This window comes from Orcinus orca, chromosome 15 (genome assembly GCF_937001465.1).
Source record: "Orcinus orca chromosome 15, mOrcOrc1.1, whole genome shotgun sequence".
Lineage (NCBI taxonomy): Eukaryota > Metazoa > Chordata > Mammalia > Artiodactyla > Delphinidae > Orcinus > Orcinus orca.
In genome coordinates, this window is record NC_064573.1 from 80,190,126 (window position 1) to 80,208,248 (window position 18,123).

The 18,123-nt window shown below is 37.1% G+C and overlaps 1 protein-coding gene across 43 annotated transcripts in view; it reads left to right on the plus strand.

The window, feature by feature from the left end:
* Window positions 1-18,123, plus strand: part of ATXN2 (ataxin 2) — a 125,163-nt gene that overhangs the window by 31,051 nt on the left and 75,989 nt on the right. For 42 of the 43 annotated variants that reach the window (XR_007471764.1, XR_007471765.1, XR_007471766.1 and 39 more), the window contains exons 2-5: window positions 1,871-1,907; window positions 3,714-3,773; window positions 4,255-4,326; window positions 4,913-5,063. Coding sequence is in view for 16 of the 43 variants with exons in the window: in XM_049698183.1 (XP_049554140.1) it covers window positions 1,871-1,907; window positions 3,714-3,773; window positions 4,255-4,326; window positions 4,913-5,063 (320 nt within the window). In the remaining 27 variants the exon portion in view is untranslated. The remainder of the gene's footprint in view (window positions 1-1,870; window positions 1,908-3,713; window positions 3,774-4,254; window positions 4,327-4,912; window positions 5,064-18,123) is intronic. The other variant, XM_049698189.1, reaches the window with a different exon arrangement.

Genomic DNA, 18,123 nt, shown 5'->3' on the forward strand with positions numbered 1-18,123 from the left:
CTTTTAAATAGCATTGTGGGGATGCTGCATAAGTTTAAGGGCACTTAATTCGTGTCATTTGTTTAAGTCTTTTAACTGTGGCATCACAGCAACCACTAGGATAAGATAAAATGGCAAGACTTAGCCATTTTTTAGTCTTTGACGGGACTTCCCTGGTGGTCCAGTGGCTAAGACTCCACGCTCCCAATGCAGGGGGCCAGGGTTCAATCTCTGGTCAGGGAACTAGATCCCACATGCCGCAAGTAAGAGTTCGCACGCCACAACTAAAGATCCCACACACGGCAACGAAGATCCCACACGCCACAACTAAGACCCAGCGCAGCCAAACAACAGACAAACAAATAAATAAAATCTGTTTGTCTTTGGCTGCAGACTACAAATAAATAGAAAAACAGTACATTCAAATGGTATTTAAAAGATGTAGAAATTGGGTTAGGCTTTATTGTCAAGTTCATTCCTTGTGATACAATGTCAGAAAGGCAACATAATCTAGAAATGAAAAGTCTATACTTCGGATCACCTGGTTTAAATACCAGCTCTGCTGCTCTTGAACTGGATGATTTTGGTCAAGATATTTAGCTGCTAAGGTACAGTTTCCTTACCTGTAAAGTAGGGGAGAGATTTGACATAATGCTTACCATAGTGTCTGGTTTGTCATGTTTTATAAATGATAAATTATTGGTCATATTCCTTAAGAATAAGGAATTTATCTGTGCTGTGTGAGAGGTAGAATGTTAGAAGTGGAAGGAATCTCAGGTGATTTGATTGAAGACATTATTTTCTGTCTTCTTTTTTTTCTTTTGGCCGTGCCACACGGCATGTGGGATATTCCCCGACCAGGGATTGAACCTGCGCCCCCTGCTTTGGGAGCACGGACTCTTAACCACTGGACCACCAGGGAAGTCCAAAGACATTACTTTCTAGATGAGAGAAGGTAAATGAGAGTTGGAGACAGTCAGCTGACATCGGATTGCTAATATCAGTACCGCTTTTCTGAGAATTGGCACCATTCATACTGCTGGGCATTTTCACCTGAATTGTGCTTCTCTTTGAATGTTTGAAGTTTGTGGCTTTATTTGAGTGTTGTGATTATTTTATTAGAATGAGATTACAATACTGTTACTCAAGAGTAACTAATTTTACTTTATTAATTTTTTTATCATTTCATAAAGGGCCTAATTTTTTCCATTGGAGCAAGCCTTACAGTGTATTATGTTTTCTAAGTTCACTTGAAAATAGAGTTCATGTTACTGGAAATTACTTGACAACTGATGTTGGTGTACTGCACTGTTTCAGAGGGAGGGGTTTGGCAGGGAAAGGCACTTGTTATATAGATCCTGACAGAGGCACTTATTATTTAAAGTGAAAGTTCTTTGAATGATTCAACTTATTTTCAAATATCTATCTGCAGTTGTAAACACAGTACCTATTTTTAGAGGTGAGGGAAAAATATGGGCGGTAACTTGATGTTAGTCAAATATGTCAGTTAAATCAGGAATAGAATCTATATTTTGCTCCTGGGTAGCTTTTTATAACAGAGTGAGTGGTTACTTTTGGAGTAGAGATTATTATATTTGGTATTGGTTATTTCTTTAAATAGGTTGTTTTTATTTTTACTTTATTTCATTTTGATTGTGGTCACATTTCTTTCCTCCTTCCTCCCTCACTTGACCCCTACCTGTTCTGGGCCTCTGAGCCAGCAAAGGGCAGCGAGAGTCATACTTATGTAGCCTTTATACTTAATATTAGATGAGCCCTCCCCACAGATAACCTGTGTGTTTTTGGAATTATAAGATATTTTAAATTTGAAAAAAATTTTTAGCTTGTTTAGCCTGTTGAATTTCATAAATATAACATTTAATCTTTTCAGAGGCCGAAACAGTAGCAAAGGACTGCCTCAATCTACGGTGAGTAACTTTAATGTTACTTGTTTGGAAAAATTGATAACTAAAATGTGATTTCTAAACCACAGACCAAAAGCCAAGGCCAAAAAATAAATAAATAAATTGTCTTCTATCTCAGATAACCTTTGCAGATTAATATGGTTAGCTGTAAGACCATTAGCTATATCAATTGGTTTTTTTTAAAAATATAAATTTATTTATGGCCGTGTTGGGTCTTCGTTGCTGTTCACAGGCTTTCTCTAGTTGCAGTGAGCCGGAGCTACTCTTCGTTGTGGTGCATGGGCTTCTCGTTGTGGTGGCTTCTGTTGTTGCAGAGCATGGGCTCTAGGCGTGCGGGCTTCAGTAGTTGCAGCGTGTGGGCTCAGCAGTTGTGGCTCGCAGGCTCTAGAGTGCAGGCTCAGTAGTTGTGGCACATGGGCTTAGTTGCTCTGCGGCATGTGGGATCTTCCCGGACCAGGGCTCGAACCCGTGTCCCCTGCATTGGCAGGCAGATTCTTAGGACTTCCACCTGCCACCAGGGAAGTCCTATCTGTTGTTTTTTAATGATGACTCTATGTGTAAAATGCAGAATTATCTGTAAATTATATTTTTATTTTTCATGCTTAATCATAACAACTCATTTGTTCTTTTATAAATGACTAAAGGCAAATATAAATGATTAATGAGGTAAATGGAACACTGGGACTGGAGTTTTCAAAACTTTGGGGTTTTGTTTTTGAAATAATGTGCTTTTATTTCTTTCATTTTTCTCCCTTGGAAAAGGGCCTTCTGGTTTTAAATTTTGGTATTTTATCAGTGAAATTAAGCTGGGCACAAAGGACAGAAGGTGCAAGTTCCACAAGATGCAAGAAATATAAATGAGAAGCTGTCACTATTTTTTGAGACTTCACCTTTATTGTGGACAGATTTTCTTCTTTAGAATCAGGACACATGCTTATGTAGTGTGTAATAAGGAGTGATGTGGTTTATTAGACCTTAGAGCAATATCATTGATTCAGATATGCTAAGAGAAGATAGTCAAGGGTCTTCTACAGAGGTTCCCCTTCTACCCCATTTATTTTATTTTTTTATTTTTTTAAGCATAGGATTGATTGATTGATTGATGGCTGCATTAGGTCTTCGTTGCGGTGCACAGGCTTCTCATTGCAGTGGCTTCTCTTGTTACGGAGCACGGGCTGTAGGTGCGCAGGCTTCAGTAGTTGTGTTTCGTGGTCTCCAGAGCTCAGGCTCAGTAGTTGTGGCACATGGGCTTAGTTGTTGTGTGATATGTGGGATCCTCCTGGACCAGGGCTGGAACCCGTATCCCCTGCATTGACAGGTGGATTCCCAACCACTGCGCCACCAGGGCAGTCCCTACCCCATTTATTTTTTAAGGTATATTTAACCCTATTTAGTGTACAGTTCTGTGAGTTTTGATGTATACAATTGTGTAACCACCACCACAGTCAAGGTAATAGAACAGTTTATCACCTCCAGAAATCCCTCATGCCAGTTTGTAGTGAATCCTACTCTTCAGTCATTGACCTGTCTTCTGTTCCTGTGGTTTTGTCTTTCCTCATATATGGAAGTTCACTTTTGATTTTTTGTATCATGTATAGTCAAAACATTGTTAGTTGTTATGACTGATTTCACTTTTGAAAACTTACACTCCATAAGGAGGCAAAAGATTGTAGTAAACCAAATCTCCCTTTAATGACTGTAAGGTATTATAAACCTAACTAAATATTTTGTAACAAAAGAAGTGTTAACTTTAATATATATACAGAGATAAATAATGAGTGCCAATAATGTTTTTTCTTAATATTCCAGATTTCTTTTGATGGAATCTATGCAAATATGAGGATGGTTCATATACTTACATCAGTTGTTGTAAGTTATCAGAGTATTGGGGAGAAACTGCCTTGTGAGTGGAATAAAATAATTTCATGAAGTTAAAATGTGAATGATTCTCAAAGTAACATTTCTTAGGTCATGTTTAATCAGGATGACTAGAAAACAGATGAGAACTCTATTCAAGCCATTGCAACTCACTATAAAAGTGTTCTTGTTAACCCTGCTGTGTACGAAATAATGTTACTAGTTGATTGTCCTTACTGCATTATTTTGTCGCTTAATAAAACTGGAGTCAAAAATACTAAATTTCACTATTTAAACTTATACTGCAGACTCTGAGCAAGGCCTCCTGAAGAATTTTGAGAATTTGGTGTATTGTTAATGTTTTAAAATTTTTTATTCTGTCAGTGGTTACGTAATATGTTGAATGAAGCTATTAAAAAGTAAAATGAAAGCAGTTATCCCCCATGACTTCATAGCACAGTGTTTCTTTGATAAATTAATTGTATGTTTTTAGGGATCCAAATGTGAAGTACAAGTGAAAAACGGAGGTATATATGAAGGAGTTTTTAAAACATACAGTCCTAAGGTAATTTTTACTTTTTTTCTTTTTTTTAAATGTAAACCCCCTTGAATCATCAACTACTGTATATGTTTGTATGACTTCCTTGTAGTGTTTATTAGTTTCTGATTTAGCAATTTATAGTTGTGAGGCAGGTATGTTTGTCACATTTTCATGCATAGTACTTTACTTTTAATGCGCTGTTTAAAACCACTTTGAATGATTTCGCTCTTCAGTTTCAAGTACTGATTACTTTATAGACGGGTTTGTGTATTCAAAAAGACTTCTTGCTCTTTGTGCTTATTAAAATATTTTTGCCTTTGCAAGTATTATGGACTAGAAGAGTGGTCTGGCGTTTCATTGTTTTCCTCTTTACCACTATTGTGCTTAAGACAGACCATGGTAGTAAAGACCAACTTTTAGATGAGAGGATTTTTGAATATTGGAATAGATAGTAGATCATATTTCTGAGAAAAAGGTATGATTATAAGGATGTCTTGAGATAATTTTTTACCAAAGGCATATAAGAAATAGTACCTTGATGTGCTAAAGTATTCTTGTCAGATTTTATTTTATAAATGTTTTGAATATTTACTTATGTTATTCTTCCTAGTGTGATTTGGTACTTGATGCTGCGCATGAGAAAAGTACAGAATCCAGTTCGGGGCCAAAACGTGAAGAAATAATGGAGAGTATTTTGTTCAAGTGTTCAGATTTTGTTGTGGTACAGTTTAAAGATATGGACTCCAGTTATGCAAGAAGAGGTGAGTTTTGATTTCCTAAATATGCTTCATGGTTTATTAGATATATTCAGGCAAAGACTCTGCACTAATCATACAGACTTTTCTTTTTTCTTTCTTTCTTTTTTTTTTCAAGAAATAAGAACTTTTTTGATTAAGACAAATGGAAATTTTAATGGACTTTTTTGATTAAGAGAAATGGAAATTTTAATGCACTTTTGCTGGAAAATATTTAAAACCTCGGGGGAAGATTCCTTGGTACTTTTGGTAGGATGAATAATGAGAGTTTGTATTCTATTAAAAAATAGTTTGTAAAGAATTTTCTAAAGTTTTATGATCAAGAATGCTACTGATTATACTCAACTAAAAATTTCTTGTCCCATTTGACTTAGTGTTTTAGCTTATATGTTTTTAGTTTTATAATGTTTATAAATAATACTTACAGTTTTACTATGCTTATTGTTCTGTAAATAGTTTTCTAAGTTGTAAAGAAATCAAAGCACAGGGCTAAGGGAGAAAGGCAGAGAGCTATGGATAGAAAATGATTGTCTAATGAAGTTGAAAAACGTAAAGAAGTAGAACATGTATACTGGAAGAAACATTCAGAGTATGGGACTATGTTTTAAGAATATAAAAGCGGTGATGCAGTTATGTTAAAATTTAGTCTGTTTCAGGTGTCTGTTGAGGAGGAAGATATGGGAATTGCTGTTACTCATTTGGAGAACATACTCTGCAGTATTGAGTGTTCAATAACACATTGAAAGGCTCTCCTGAGCAATTTTGAAATTGGTTCTAAAATTCTCAAATGATTTTTTTTGGGGTGGGGTTCAAATTCTGTAGTCATTTCTATTGCAAATTATAACAGCAGTTCTTGATTTTCATTATTCAGTCTATACCAACAGTTGTTTTCATTGTTGCACTGATTATGCTGTTATTTAGAAATTACAAGCCTCCAGAAAGTTAAAGTCTTTCTCTTGGACCTCTTAATAAGGTTTCACCTTTAGTTAGATTGCTTTTTCAGAAGCTGGCCAGGCTAGATACTCTGTAGCTGCTTTTGCATTGCTGATGAAAGCACTGTGTTTTGGTCTTGTGTTTTCCTAAATGTCTGTGTCTTTGATTCACAACTCTTTGTCTAAGAGTCCTTCAGTGGCCTGTACAAGGAAACAAGTCTGTTTTTAGCGACTGCCTTTGGAGTTGATTATGTTTATGTCCAGGAGCACAAAATTATTTATATTTATACTTATACTATTGAAGTATTTCACTGTTTTAAATTTAAAAAGTGACTTGGATCATAAGTCAAAAGGAAAAATAAAATTTTAGTTGAATTTATCACTTAGCACTCTGGAAAAAGTATTGGCAACAACAGCAACAGATGTTCCCTGGTCTATTGGGTACCAGGCCATTTAGCTAAAAGCCATTCACAGTATGCTTTGGTTTTTGTTCTTAAAGGTAATTGGCATTTCCCAAGTTTGGAAAGGTAAATATTGCTTGAAGACATGTATGGTATCCATCCCATTCATTGATCCCATTAAAAATTAATGTCTTTAAATTTTTACTTTATTTTATTATTTTATTATATCTTTATTTCTCAGGTAATGTGTGTTTATTGTAGAAAGCCAAGAAAATGCAAATCAGAGCAACAGCTTTGACAGTGTTCAGTACACTCGTAAGGGGATGGATGTATTTTACTATGTACATAAATAGTTTTTTTGATGAGGACATCTAGTAGTGGAGTAATTTCAGGTATTTTATTTAAAGACTGTAGTGGTTTAGTGAATTATACAATTCTGTCCAGTGCATAGTATCCTGAAAATAGTATTAAGTCATGTGTTTAGGATTTCAGTTCTCTTAATCCTGATTCTTAACACTATCCTGGCAGAAGTTGCCTTTATAAAAGTATTAGTTTGGAAATACTATAGAGAAAAATTTTTTAGAGTAATTAATTGGCATAATTTATTGTGAAAATTAAGGCACTTAGTACTGCTTTTAGATTTATATTATTTTGTGTTAAACACATACTCATATTTCTAGTCTCCTTGAGTAAAGGAAGGTAGGATTTAACTAGTGATTCTTAGTGCTGGTTTCACATTTTAGTCTCCATGGGTTTTAAAAATTGCCTAGTTCTCACTTTTGGAGATTCTGATTTCATTGTAATTAGCCTGGGTGAGGCTCTGAGTATTTGATTCTGAGGTGTAGTCAGGCATGTGAGCCATGAGTTTCATATGATAAGATCCTAGGAATGGCTCTGTTCTGGAGGTCATGAGGATTTGTACTTTCTTTCCTTACCTCACAGTGCCCTTTCTGTCTCAGAATTGTAGATTATCTTGAATAGTCCCCACTGGTATCAGTTTGATACCACTTTGCTATGTTTTAAATGGGTAGATGGATTGAGGGCTTTTTTTTTAAGGATTAATGGAAGTGAATGAGTGATAAGAACAAAAAAACTAATATTACATCGTAGCTTCCTAAAAGAAGAGGGAAATTTGTTTCCTTTCTGAGCTTTTATCTTATAATTCTGTTCTGTAATAGTACTGTCAACATCTTAAGTTGATCATACGTAACTAAAATCAAGTGCCTATTCTATGTGTTGGAGTCTGTGCTAAGCATTTTATGTGCATTTTTTCATTTAATCATCACACCTTCTTTCTGAAATGGGTGTGATTATTATCCACATGTTGTAGGTGAGGGAACTGAGACATGATTAATTAACTTGATAAAGTGAGGACACAAACCCAAATGCTGTCTAACCCCAAGTCATGCTCTTAAACATTGTCCTATAGTGACATAAATTATGTGGTCTAATTTATTGTTTAGCTGAGCTGGTTCAGAATTAATCTGGATTTACCTTAAAGGATTTCCCCACAAATAAAGCCAAAAGTAAAAAACAAAATTCTCATGCAGAATAAATATGCAGATTATTATATTGTTCAAAAATTCTTTTCCTTTTTAAATGTTTGGCTTTCTTTTGGGGAAAACTGCTTAGAGTTAGTAAGGTCAATGTGGTTTTTAAGTTTTTAATGCTAACTTCACTGATTTTAATAAGGTTTAAAAGTCATTCATATACATATGCAAATGAATAATAGGCCTAGAAATAATTGATATCTTAGGATATGGTGAATAAGTTTCATCTGACCTCTTGAATGTTGTACACATACCAGTTTGATTTATGGGCAAAGTGAAAAGTAGCTTTACATCTTGCAAGCCGTGGGTTCATTTTGCACATGTGTAATTAGAAGAGACCATCAGATTATCACTGGAAAATTAGTGTGTGTTTTATCTTTTATTTGAATTCCAGTGCAGACAGATCTGGGATGCTCTCATTTTCCCCTTTTCATTTTGCCATCTTTTTTTTAGGGCATTCAGCTGCCTTTGTATCTGTCTACCTTGGAATTGGCATATTGTTGCTACTCGATTTTTACTTGGTTTTCTGTCTCTTTCCAACATCCCTTTCTCATCTCCTTTTTTCCTTTATTCTCTTTCTGCTCTTCCTGTTGCTCCTTTATTCATATGTTGCTCTTTGATTTAATACCCCAACTCAACTGTATTTTAGTTCTGTGGCTTCTCTTCTTTTGTACTTCCTTATCCCATTCTCTCTCATGCTTCTTCTGCTTCATTTCCTTTGTACTATTCTCAGCCTGTAGAACAGGGATCAGCAGACTTAAAGCCAAATCGACTCATCAATAAATAAAGTTTTATTGAAACACAGTTATGCCCATTCATTTATGCATTGTCTGTGGCTGCTTTAATGCTACAGCCATAGAGTTGAATAGTTGTAATAGAGACTATATGGCTTTCAAAGCCAAAAAATGTTTACCATCTGGCCCTTTATAGGAAAAGTTTGCCAAGTCTAGACCTAGATTATTTTCCCTACTGCATTTCAGCTGTTATGGTTGTTCAAAAATACATATTGTACCAGCTTTAGTGAAATAACACAGAACATATTTTGTCTCAACACTCATCCTTTGACTCTAGATTCATCTAGTACAGTGTAATTTCATCTAATTCCTTATTTCAAGTTAGATTTAGTCTTAAGACTCACTTTTGCTTGCCAGCTCCTTTGTCACAGTAAGTGAAAAACCATACATGAGAAAATTGGTTATTGGGAATGCTCTCTATAATCAACTGTCCCCTCCCCCATCTACAGATTTATCTTCCCCCTTGCCATCACTGTTCTCTTTCCTTTGGCTTTAGTAGAGGAGATATCTCACTTCCTGTTTAATACCAGCTTCTCCAGTCATGCCCTTGACTCTGTCCATTTTACCATTCCTGCGTTCTTGCTCTTTTATGTCACCTCTCTGTGTCCAGACTCTTCAACCTCTTCCTTTCCACTTACTCTTTCCCTTTAGCCTGACAACTGGTTCAAGTCCTTCTCATCCTAAAAAGGATCCCTTTTTATCTTGAATTCTTCTAACTACTGTTCTGTATTCCTTTCTTATCCAAATTTCTTAACTCGCATTTTCTACTGACTCCTCCCATGAGGAGTAGTCTGCCTTTTATGCTTACAACTTGGAAACTTCTGAGGCTACCAGTAACCTCTAGTTGCTAGATCTTTTGGACTGTTTCAGTCTTTACTGCTGCATTTGACACCGTTGATTTCACCCTCCTTCAGAAGCTGCTCCTCTGTTTTTCATGGGTCTTATTAATCAGTTCTTTCCTGCTTTATTCTTGGGCTTCATTTCTGTCACACTGCCCTTCAATGTGTTTGTGTTCCCCTGGGGTTTCTTTTTTTCTTTCTTTTCTTATGACATGAACTTTTTTTTTTAATAATAACAATTTTTTAAATTGTAATTATTTGCTTGAGTGTCTCTCTCTCACTTTTTCCCACCCCTCTTTTGTTTGTTTGTTTGTTTGTTTGTTTTGGCCATGCTGCGCGACATGGCGGGATCTTAGCTCCCCGACCAGGGATCAAACCTGTGCCCCCTGCAGTGGAAGAGCAGAGTCCTAACCAGTGCACCACCAGGGAATTCCCTGACACGAGCTTTTAAGGTTTAGTCTCTTTAACAACTTTATTTATTTATTTTCTTTCTTTCTTTCTTTCTTTTTTAATTTTATTTTTTTATTTTTGCCACACCTTGCAGCTTGCAGGATCTTAGTTCCCTGACTAGGGATTAAACCCGGGCCATGGTAGTGAAAGTGCCAAATCCTAACTACTAGACCACCAGGGAACTCCCTTTCTTTCTTTGCCCACTGCTCTTACCCACATGTCAGTCGCTTATATATTCTCATAATATCGGCTATCACATAGAAGCCTCCTCTCCAGCATCTCTCCATCATTGCCCTTATACCATGTCGTATTATAATTAGATGTTTCTGTCTCCCCCATTATGAGTTCTGTGTGTATGTATACTGTATTTTTTTCATCCTTGGAGCCTAGTATGGTGTTTTGTCACACAATATGCTCTCAATATAAATGTTTTTTTTGGGGGGGGCTGAGTTGTGTCTTTGTTGCTGCTTGCAGGCTTTCTCCGGTTGTGGCGAGAGGGAGCTACTCTTTGTTGCTCTGTACGGGCTTCTCATTGCGGTGGCTTCTCTTGTTGTGGAGCACGGGCTCTAGGTGTGCAGGCTTCAGTAGTCATGGCACATGGGCTTCTATAGTTAATGGTGCACGGGCTTAGTTACTCCGCAGCATGTGGGATCTTCCTGGACCAGGGATTGAACGCGTGTCCCCTGCATTGGCAGGCGGATTTTTATCCACTGTGCCACCAGAGAAGTCCCAATAAATGTCTTTTGAATGTGTGAAATTAGGGCCTTCATATACTTTTTTTTAAAATATATTTATTTATTTATTTATGGCTGTGTTGGGTCTTCGTTTCTGTGCGCAGGCTTTCTCTGGTTGCGGCGAGCGGGGGCTACTCTTCATCACGGGGTGCGGGCTTCTCATTGTCGTGGCTTCTCTTGTTGTGGAGCACGGGCTCTAGACGCGCAGGCTCAGTAGTTGTGGCACACGGGCTTAGTTGCTCCGCGGCATGTGGGATCTTCCCAGAGCAGGGCTTGAACCCGTGTCCCCTGCATTGGCAGGCAGATTCTTAACCACTGCGCCACCAGGGAAGCCCCATATACTTTTAAAGAAGCAGTTTCATGCAAAGAACAAGAAAGCCATAAGTGGTCTTATGTCTACAGCCAGGCAGCAAATACTTACTGAGCTCTGTAATGTATTCATTGCTATGCTAATTGCTATAGACGGTACAGAGAAATTGAAGACCTAATATATTTTGGGTCCCTTTTGAGAACTTAGGGATACTGTATACCCTCACCCTACACAAAACACATACGCAGAGACTTCTAATTTAATTCTGTGGTGTTCACTGTTTCCTAGGGAGTTCATGTACTCCATGTTAAGAAGCTCTGCTGTAGGCATTTTCAGAGTTGGAGATACCAAAGCATGTGAAAGAATTCAGGAAAATGGAAAGTTGAAATTGGTGGCATTGAATCCCATATGGAGTTCAGAGACATGAAAAATTGTGTATGTTGTAGTAGTTGGAGGAAGTCGGGTTGTGAATGTGTGATTAGAGAGCAGTGAGAAATAAAACTGTACAGTTTATTTTATTCTGGTGTTGCACTGTTTTGTTTTCATGTGGTCATCCTGTATGTCTGATAGGGTGGGGTCCTATGAGTAACAAAGAGGGATCTTTTCTGAAGGGCATGACATTAGGAGTGCCATGTCAGTCGCTAAGGAAGAGGCAGATCCCAGAGCAGGATGTGGCCTGAGAATCCTTAAATTCTGTGTTCCAGATTCATTCATGGGTGGTGCTCTAGTATGGTGGGGCTGGCCACAGCCTTGTAGCTGAGTAGGCACATTCTTGGAGCAAGGAGTGCAGTAGGTTCTATAGATGGGCAGGAGGTGCTAACATTGGACAGGCAGGCAGCTCTAAAGCTGGAGAAGTGATCAGGATCGACAGCCTGCCCTTTGGGCAGGAGGTAGGATAGGCCCTGTGGTAGGTAGGCAGGTGGGGTGATAGATAGGCAGGTGGTCTTGTGGCTGGCGTCTGTCCAGGAAGCTGAGCAGGAAAGCCCTGTCAGGGGGTTGTCTTGGGCCTGTGGGCTTTGAGAGTAGTTTTTCTAAGTAAGTCCATGTTCTAATAGTCTTCTGTTAAAACTGTACTGTTAGAACGTTTACTACCTCAGCCTTGCTGTGGGCTAGTTAGAGAAGGATGTATGTCCATGCCAGGGCCAAACAGTAAATGGAGATCCATCAGCATTTACTGAGGCCAGTATGGAGGTGGCACAGAGTTTATTGAGATTTAAAAAATTAAACAGGTATGGTGGAACAGGTGATGGAAACCTAAGCAGTAGTAGTTTCCCTACATAATAGGGAAGTATTGCATGTTTATTAAAATATATGGTTTCATTTATTAAAATTTTATCTCTATATGTTTTTAGAGCATACAGAAATTATCTGCTATATTCTTCATGTTTATAACTTTTCTATTTTTAGTTTTTCAAGGAACCTCCATACTGTTCTCCATACTGGCTGCACCAGCTTACATTCCCATCAACAGTATAGGAGAGTTCCCTTTTCTCCATACCCTCTCCAGCATTTATTATTTGCAGACTTTTTGATGATGGCCATTCTGACCAGTGTGAAGTGGTAGTTTTGATTTGCATTTCTCTAATAATTAGTGATGTTCAGCATATTTTCATATGCTGTTGGCCATCTGTATGTCTTCTTTGGGGAAATGTCTGTTTAGGTCTTCTGCCCATTTTTTGATTGGGTTGTTTGTTTTTTTGATATTGAGTTGTATGAGCTGTTTGTATATTTTGGAAATTAAGCCTTTGTCGGTCTCATCATTTGCAAATATTTTCTCCAATTCTGTGGGTTGTCTTTTCGTTTTGTTTATGGTTTCCTTTGCTGTGCAAAAGCTTATAGGTTTGATGAGGTTCCGTTTGTTTATTTTTGCTTTTATTTATTGCCTTGGGAGACTGACCTAAGAAAACATTGCTACAATTTATGTCAGAGAATGTTTTGCCTGTGTTCTCTTCTAGGAGTTTTATGGTGTCATGTCTTGTATTTAAGTCTATGAGCCATTTTGAGTTTATTTTTGTGTATGGTGTGAGGGAGTGTTCTAACTTCACTGATTTACATGCAGCTGTCCAGCTTTCCCAGTACCACTTGCTGAGGAGACTCTCTTTTCTCGATTGTATATTCTTGCCTCCTTTGTTGAAGATTAATTGACAGTAGATGTGTGGGTTTATTTCTGGGCTCTCTATACTGTTCCATTGATCTATATGTCTGTTTTTGTGCCAATAAAAAAGGTAGCATTCCTGAACTCCCTAGTAGGTAATTCAGACAAGTCCAGGACATTTTCAGGAAGACAGTTTACTTGGTAGTATTGTCTAATGCAAGTACACCCAGTTACTGTCTGGTTTTAGTTTTATTTTTTCTCTTGCTCTGCAGAGTCTCAATAGAGTCTTATGAACGCCAGATATATTAAAAAACTAGTAATACAGCAGGGCAATAAAGGAGTGTGGATAAATTGTCTCCACCTTAATTTCTGATCAGACCTGGCAAATAGTTTTAAGTGAGAATGTGCACTTGAACAGTTGGTCTTCTAATTTATACTCCAGAACAACAGTCTGAATCTGTAAAATGTTTTATATATCTGCAGAGGAAACAGAATGGTGTTTGTATAGCTGTTTAAGGATTGGAATTAATTTTGTCTACTGACTTTTTCTTAACCTATTGCCAAACACTTTTGCTATAAGTTTAAGAGTTGTTGTAAAAAGACTACTGTATTGGCTAATAGTATTGGAAGACACTTCCCACATTCTGTTTTCTGATTCCTGAATATTTCTGAATTTACCTTGGATTTTTTTGCCCTAAATCTTCTATAAAATCACTTTCTTTCCCCTTTCCCTTCTGTGTCTTCCCTTAACTTTTGACTTGAAAACAGTACCTTTTATTAAAAAAAACCCTCAAACAAAATTAGACTATTTCATTCTTTCGGATGGCATAGGCTAAAGGCTCCTCTTCCCGCCTCAAAATGGGGTTCTGAACCAGGAGCCTAATGGAGAAGCTGAAAACAGAATGTTCACCTCCGGATACCACTCTACAAAGTGTATCTTTCTATTGAGGTTTTTGTTAGAATTTTGCCTGACCTATTTTGGAGATAATGTAGGAATTAGAAATCTAATGTTCTGTGGCATCTATCACCTTGTTTTTTAAATACAGCAGGCCTCGCGAAGTGGACTTCGATTTTTCTCTTGTTCTTCTGTGTTACATTAATCTGGCTTTGCTGTAGAATTGGTTGTGCATTTGATCCTGTGGAATCTTGACTACTGATCTTCATTCACATTTTTCAAAGGAATCTGGTTTGTGGGTTTAAATTTTTTTCCCTGGTACTTGGTTGATTTTTTAAGTCAAATATAGCAGCATTTTTTAAAGATATTTTCAATTATTTTATTTTATTTTATTTATTTATTAATACATGTATATTGGAGTATAATTGCTTCACAATACTGTGTTAGTTTCTGTTGCACAACAAAGCAAATCAGCCATATGCATACACATGTCCCCATATCCCCTCCCTCTTGAGCCTCCCTCCCATCCTCCCTATCCCACCCCTTAAATCATTGCAAAGCACCAAGCCGATCTCCCTGTTCTATGCTGCTGCTTCCCACCAGCCAACTATTTTACATTCGGTAGTGTATATACGTCTGTGCTACTCTGGCTTCACCCTCCCACCCCATGTCCTCAAGTCCATTCTCTATGTCTACCTCTTTATTCCTGCCCTGCAACTAGGTTCATTAGTACCCTTTTTTTTTAGATTCCATATATATGCGTTAGCATACGGTATTTGCTTTTCTCTTTCTGACTTACTTCATTCTGTATGACAGACTCTAGGTCCATTCACCTCACTACAGATAACTCAGTTTTGTTCCTTTTTATGGCTGAGTAATATTCCATTGTATATATGTGCCACATCTTCTTTATTCATTCATCTGTCGATGGACAGTTAGGTTGGTTCCATGTCCTGGCTATTGTAAATAGTGCTGCAGTGAACATTGTGGTGCATGTCTCTTTTTGTTTTTTGTTTTTTTCACACACACACACACACACACACACTGTATCTTATTTTTACAAGATATAAATAAACTGACACCAAGCATTTTAAATGGATGACCACAACAAAAGCAACAATGATTGCAATTACCAAACATGAAACACACTCGTACTATGTCATAATATTGATATTCAGTCCAGTAATCCTCCACTGTAACAGCTCCTTTACTTTGCAGTGAAAATTGATTTGTATATATTTTGCCTCTGAGTCCTTGTGGGATTTTTTTATTATTATTATTCAAACAAAGTCACAAAAACTATAATCATCCTCATCAGTTCACTCAGTCCCATGTAATTAATTTTTTTTTCTTCTTGATCTTTTGTTAGCACTTTTATGAATTCATTAGTTTTCCATTAGAGTTCTGAAAATGCTTATTCATTCAGTTCAGCAGTATAGTCAGTTACCAGAAACCTGTACTTGTCAGAGTCTTTTCCATGAATTCCTTGAAGATGAAACCCTTTTATAGGAACATTTTTGCAAAAGCATCAGAGTACACCCAGAACTGTCTGTAAATGACAAAAGACTTAAAAATGACCATGGTTAAAGATTTGATGAAAGTTCATAATAATGCAATTGACAAGGAAATTTAGTTATTTCTGAGATATACATTTTAAAGTAATAACTAGAATTATGACTTATAACATTATACCAGAACATAAAAGATTTTTAGGAATTTCATGTAATGTCTGAAACATTTATATTAACATATTTCCATACAAATAAACCAAAGAAAGTTTAGTATTGGTTGTTTTTTGGTTTGTTTGTTTTTTTATATGCAGGTTCTTATTAGTCATCAATTTTATACACATCAGTGTATACATGTCAATCCCAATCGCCCAGTTCAGCACACCACCATCCCCACCCCACCGTGGCTTTTTCTCTTTTTGAATTATGGTTTTCTCAGGGTATTGTCCAGTAGTGGGATTGCTGAGTCATATGGTAGTTCTATTTTAAGTTTTTTAAGGAACCTCCATAGTGTTTTCCATAGTGGTTGTATCAATTTACGTTCCCACCAACAGTGTAGGAGGGTTCCCTTTTCACCACATCCTTTCCAGCATTTATTGTTTCTATCTTTTTTGATAATGGCCATTCTGACCAGCGTGAGGTGATACCTCATTGTAGTTTTGATGTGCATTTTTCTAATAATTAGTGATGTTGAGCATCTCTTCATGTACCTCTTGGCCATCTGTATGTCTTCCTTAGTGAAAAGTCTATTTAGGTCTTCTGCCCATTGTTTTAACTGGATAGTTTGTTTTTTTGATATTGAACTCCATGAACTGTTTGTGTATTTTGGAGATTGATCCTTTGTCTGTTGTTTCATTTGCAAATATTTTCTCCCATTCTGAGGGTTGTCTTTTGGTCTTGTTTGTGGTTTCCTTTGCTGTGCAAAAGCTTTTAAGTTTAATTAAGTCCTGTTTGTTTATTTTTGTTTTTATTTCTGTTATTCTAAGAGGTGGGTCAGAAAAGATCTTGCTGTGGTTTATGTCAAAGAGTGTCTTTCCTATGTTTTCCTCTAAAAGTTTGATAGGAAACTTTTTTATGTCAAAGAGTGTCTTGTCTTACATTTAAGTCTTTAATCCATTTGGAGTTTATTTTTGTGTATGGTGTTAAGGAGTGTTCTAATTTCATTCTTTTACATGTAGCCGTCCAGTTTTCCCAGCACCACTTATTGAAGAGGCTGTCTTTTCTCCATTGTATGTTCTTGCCTCCTTTGTCATAAATTAGGTGCCCATATGTGCATGGGTTTTATCTCTGGGCATTCTACCCTGTACCATTGATCTATATTTCTCTTTTTGTGCTAGTACCATACTGTCTTGATTACTGTAGCTTTGTGGTATAGTTTACAGTCGGGGAGCCTGATACCTCCGTTTTTTTTTTTTCCCTCAAGATTGCTTTGGCTATTTGGGGTCTTTTGTGTTTCCATACGAATTGTAAGATTTTTTTGTTCTAATTCTGTGAAGAATGCCGTTGGTAGTGTGATAGGGATTGCAGTGAATCTGTAGATTGCTTTGGGCAGTATAGTCATTTTCGCAATATTGATTTCTTCCAATCCAAGAGCATGGTACATTTCTCCGTCTGTTTATGTCATTTTTGACTTCTTTCATCAGTGTTTTATAGTTTTCTGAGTACAAGTCTTTCGCCGCCTTAGGCAGGTTTATTCCTAAGTATTTTATTCTTTTTGTTGCAGTGGTAAATGGGAGTGTTTCCTTAATTTCTCTTGCTGATTTTTCATTGTTGGTGTATAGGAATGCCAGAGATTTCTGTGCATTAATTTTGTATCCTGCAACCTTACCAAATTCAGTGATCAAATCTAATAGTTTTCTGGTGGCATCTTTAGGATTTTCTATGTATAGTATCATGTCATCAGCAAATAGTGACAGTTTTACTTCTTCTTTTCCAATTTGTATTCCTTCTATTTATTTTTCTCTTGATTGCCATGGCTAGGACTTCCAAAACTATGTTGAAAAAGAGTGGCGAGGGACTTCCCTGATGGCGCAGTGGATGGGAATCCGCCTGCCAGTGCAGGGGACACAGGTTTGAGCCCTGGTCCAGGAGGATCCCACATGCCGCAACTGCTGAAGCCCGTGTGCCTAGAGCCCGTGCTCCACAGCAAGAGAAGCCTGCACACTGCAATGAAGAGTAGCCCTCACTCGCTGCAACTAGAGAAAGCCCGCGCGCAGCAATGAAGACCCAACGCAGCCAAAAATAAATAAATTAATTAATTAAAAAAGAAAAAAGAGTGGCGAGAGTGGACATCCTTGTCTTATTCCTGATCCTAGTGGAAATGCTTTCAGTTTTTCACCATTGAGTATGATGCTTGCTGTGGGTTTGTCATATATGGTCTTTATTATGTTGAGGTAGTTTCCCTCTATGCCCATTTTCTGGAGAGTCTTTATCATAAATGGGTGTTGAATTTTGTTCAAAAGCTTTTTCTGCATCTATTAAGATGATCATATGGGTTTTATTCCTTAATTTATTAATGTGGTGTATCACAGTGATTGATTTGCATATATGAAGAATCC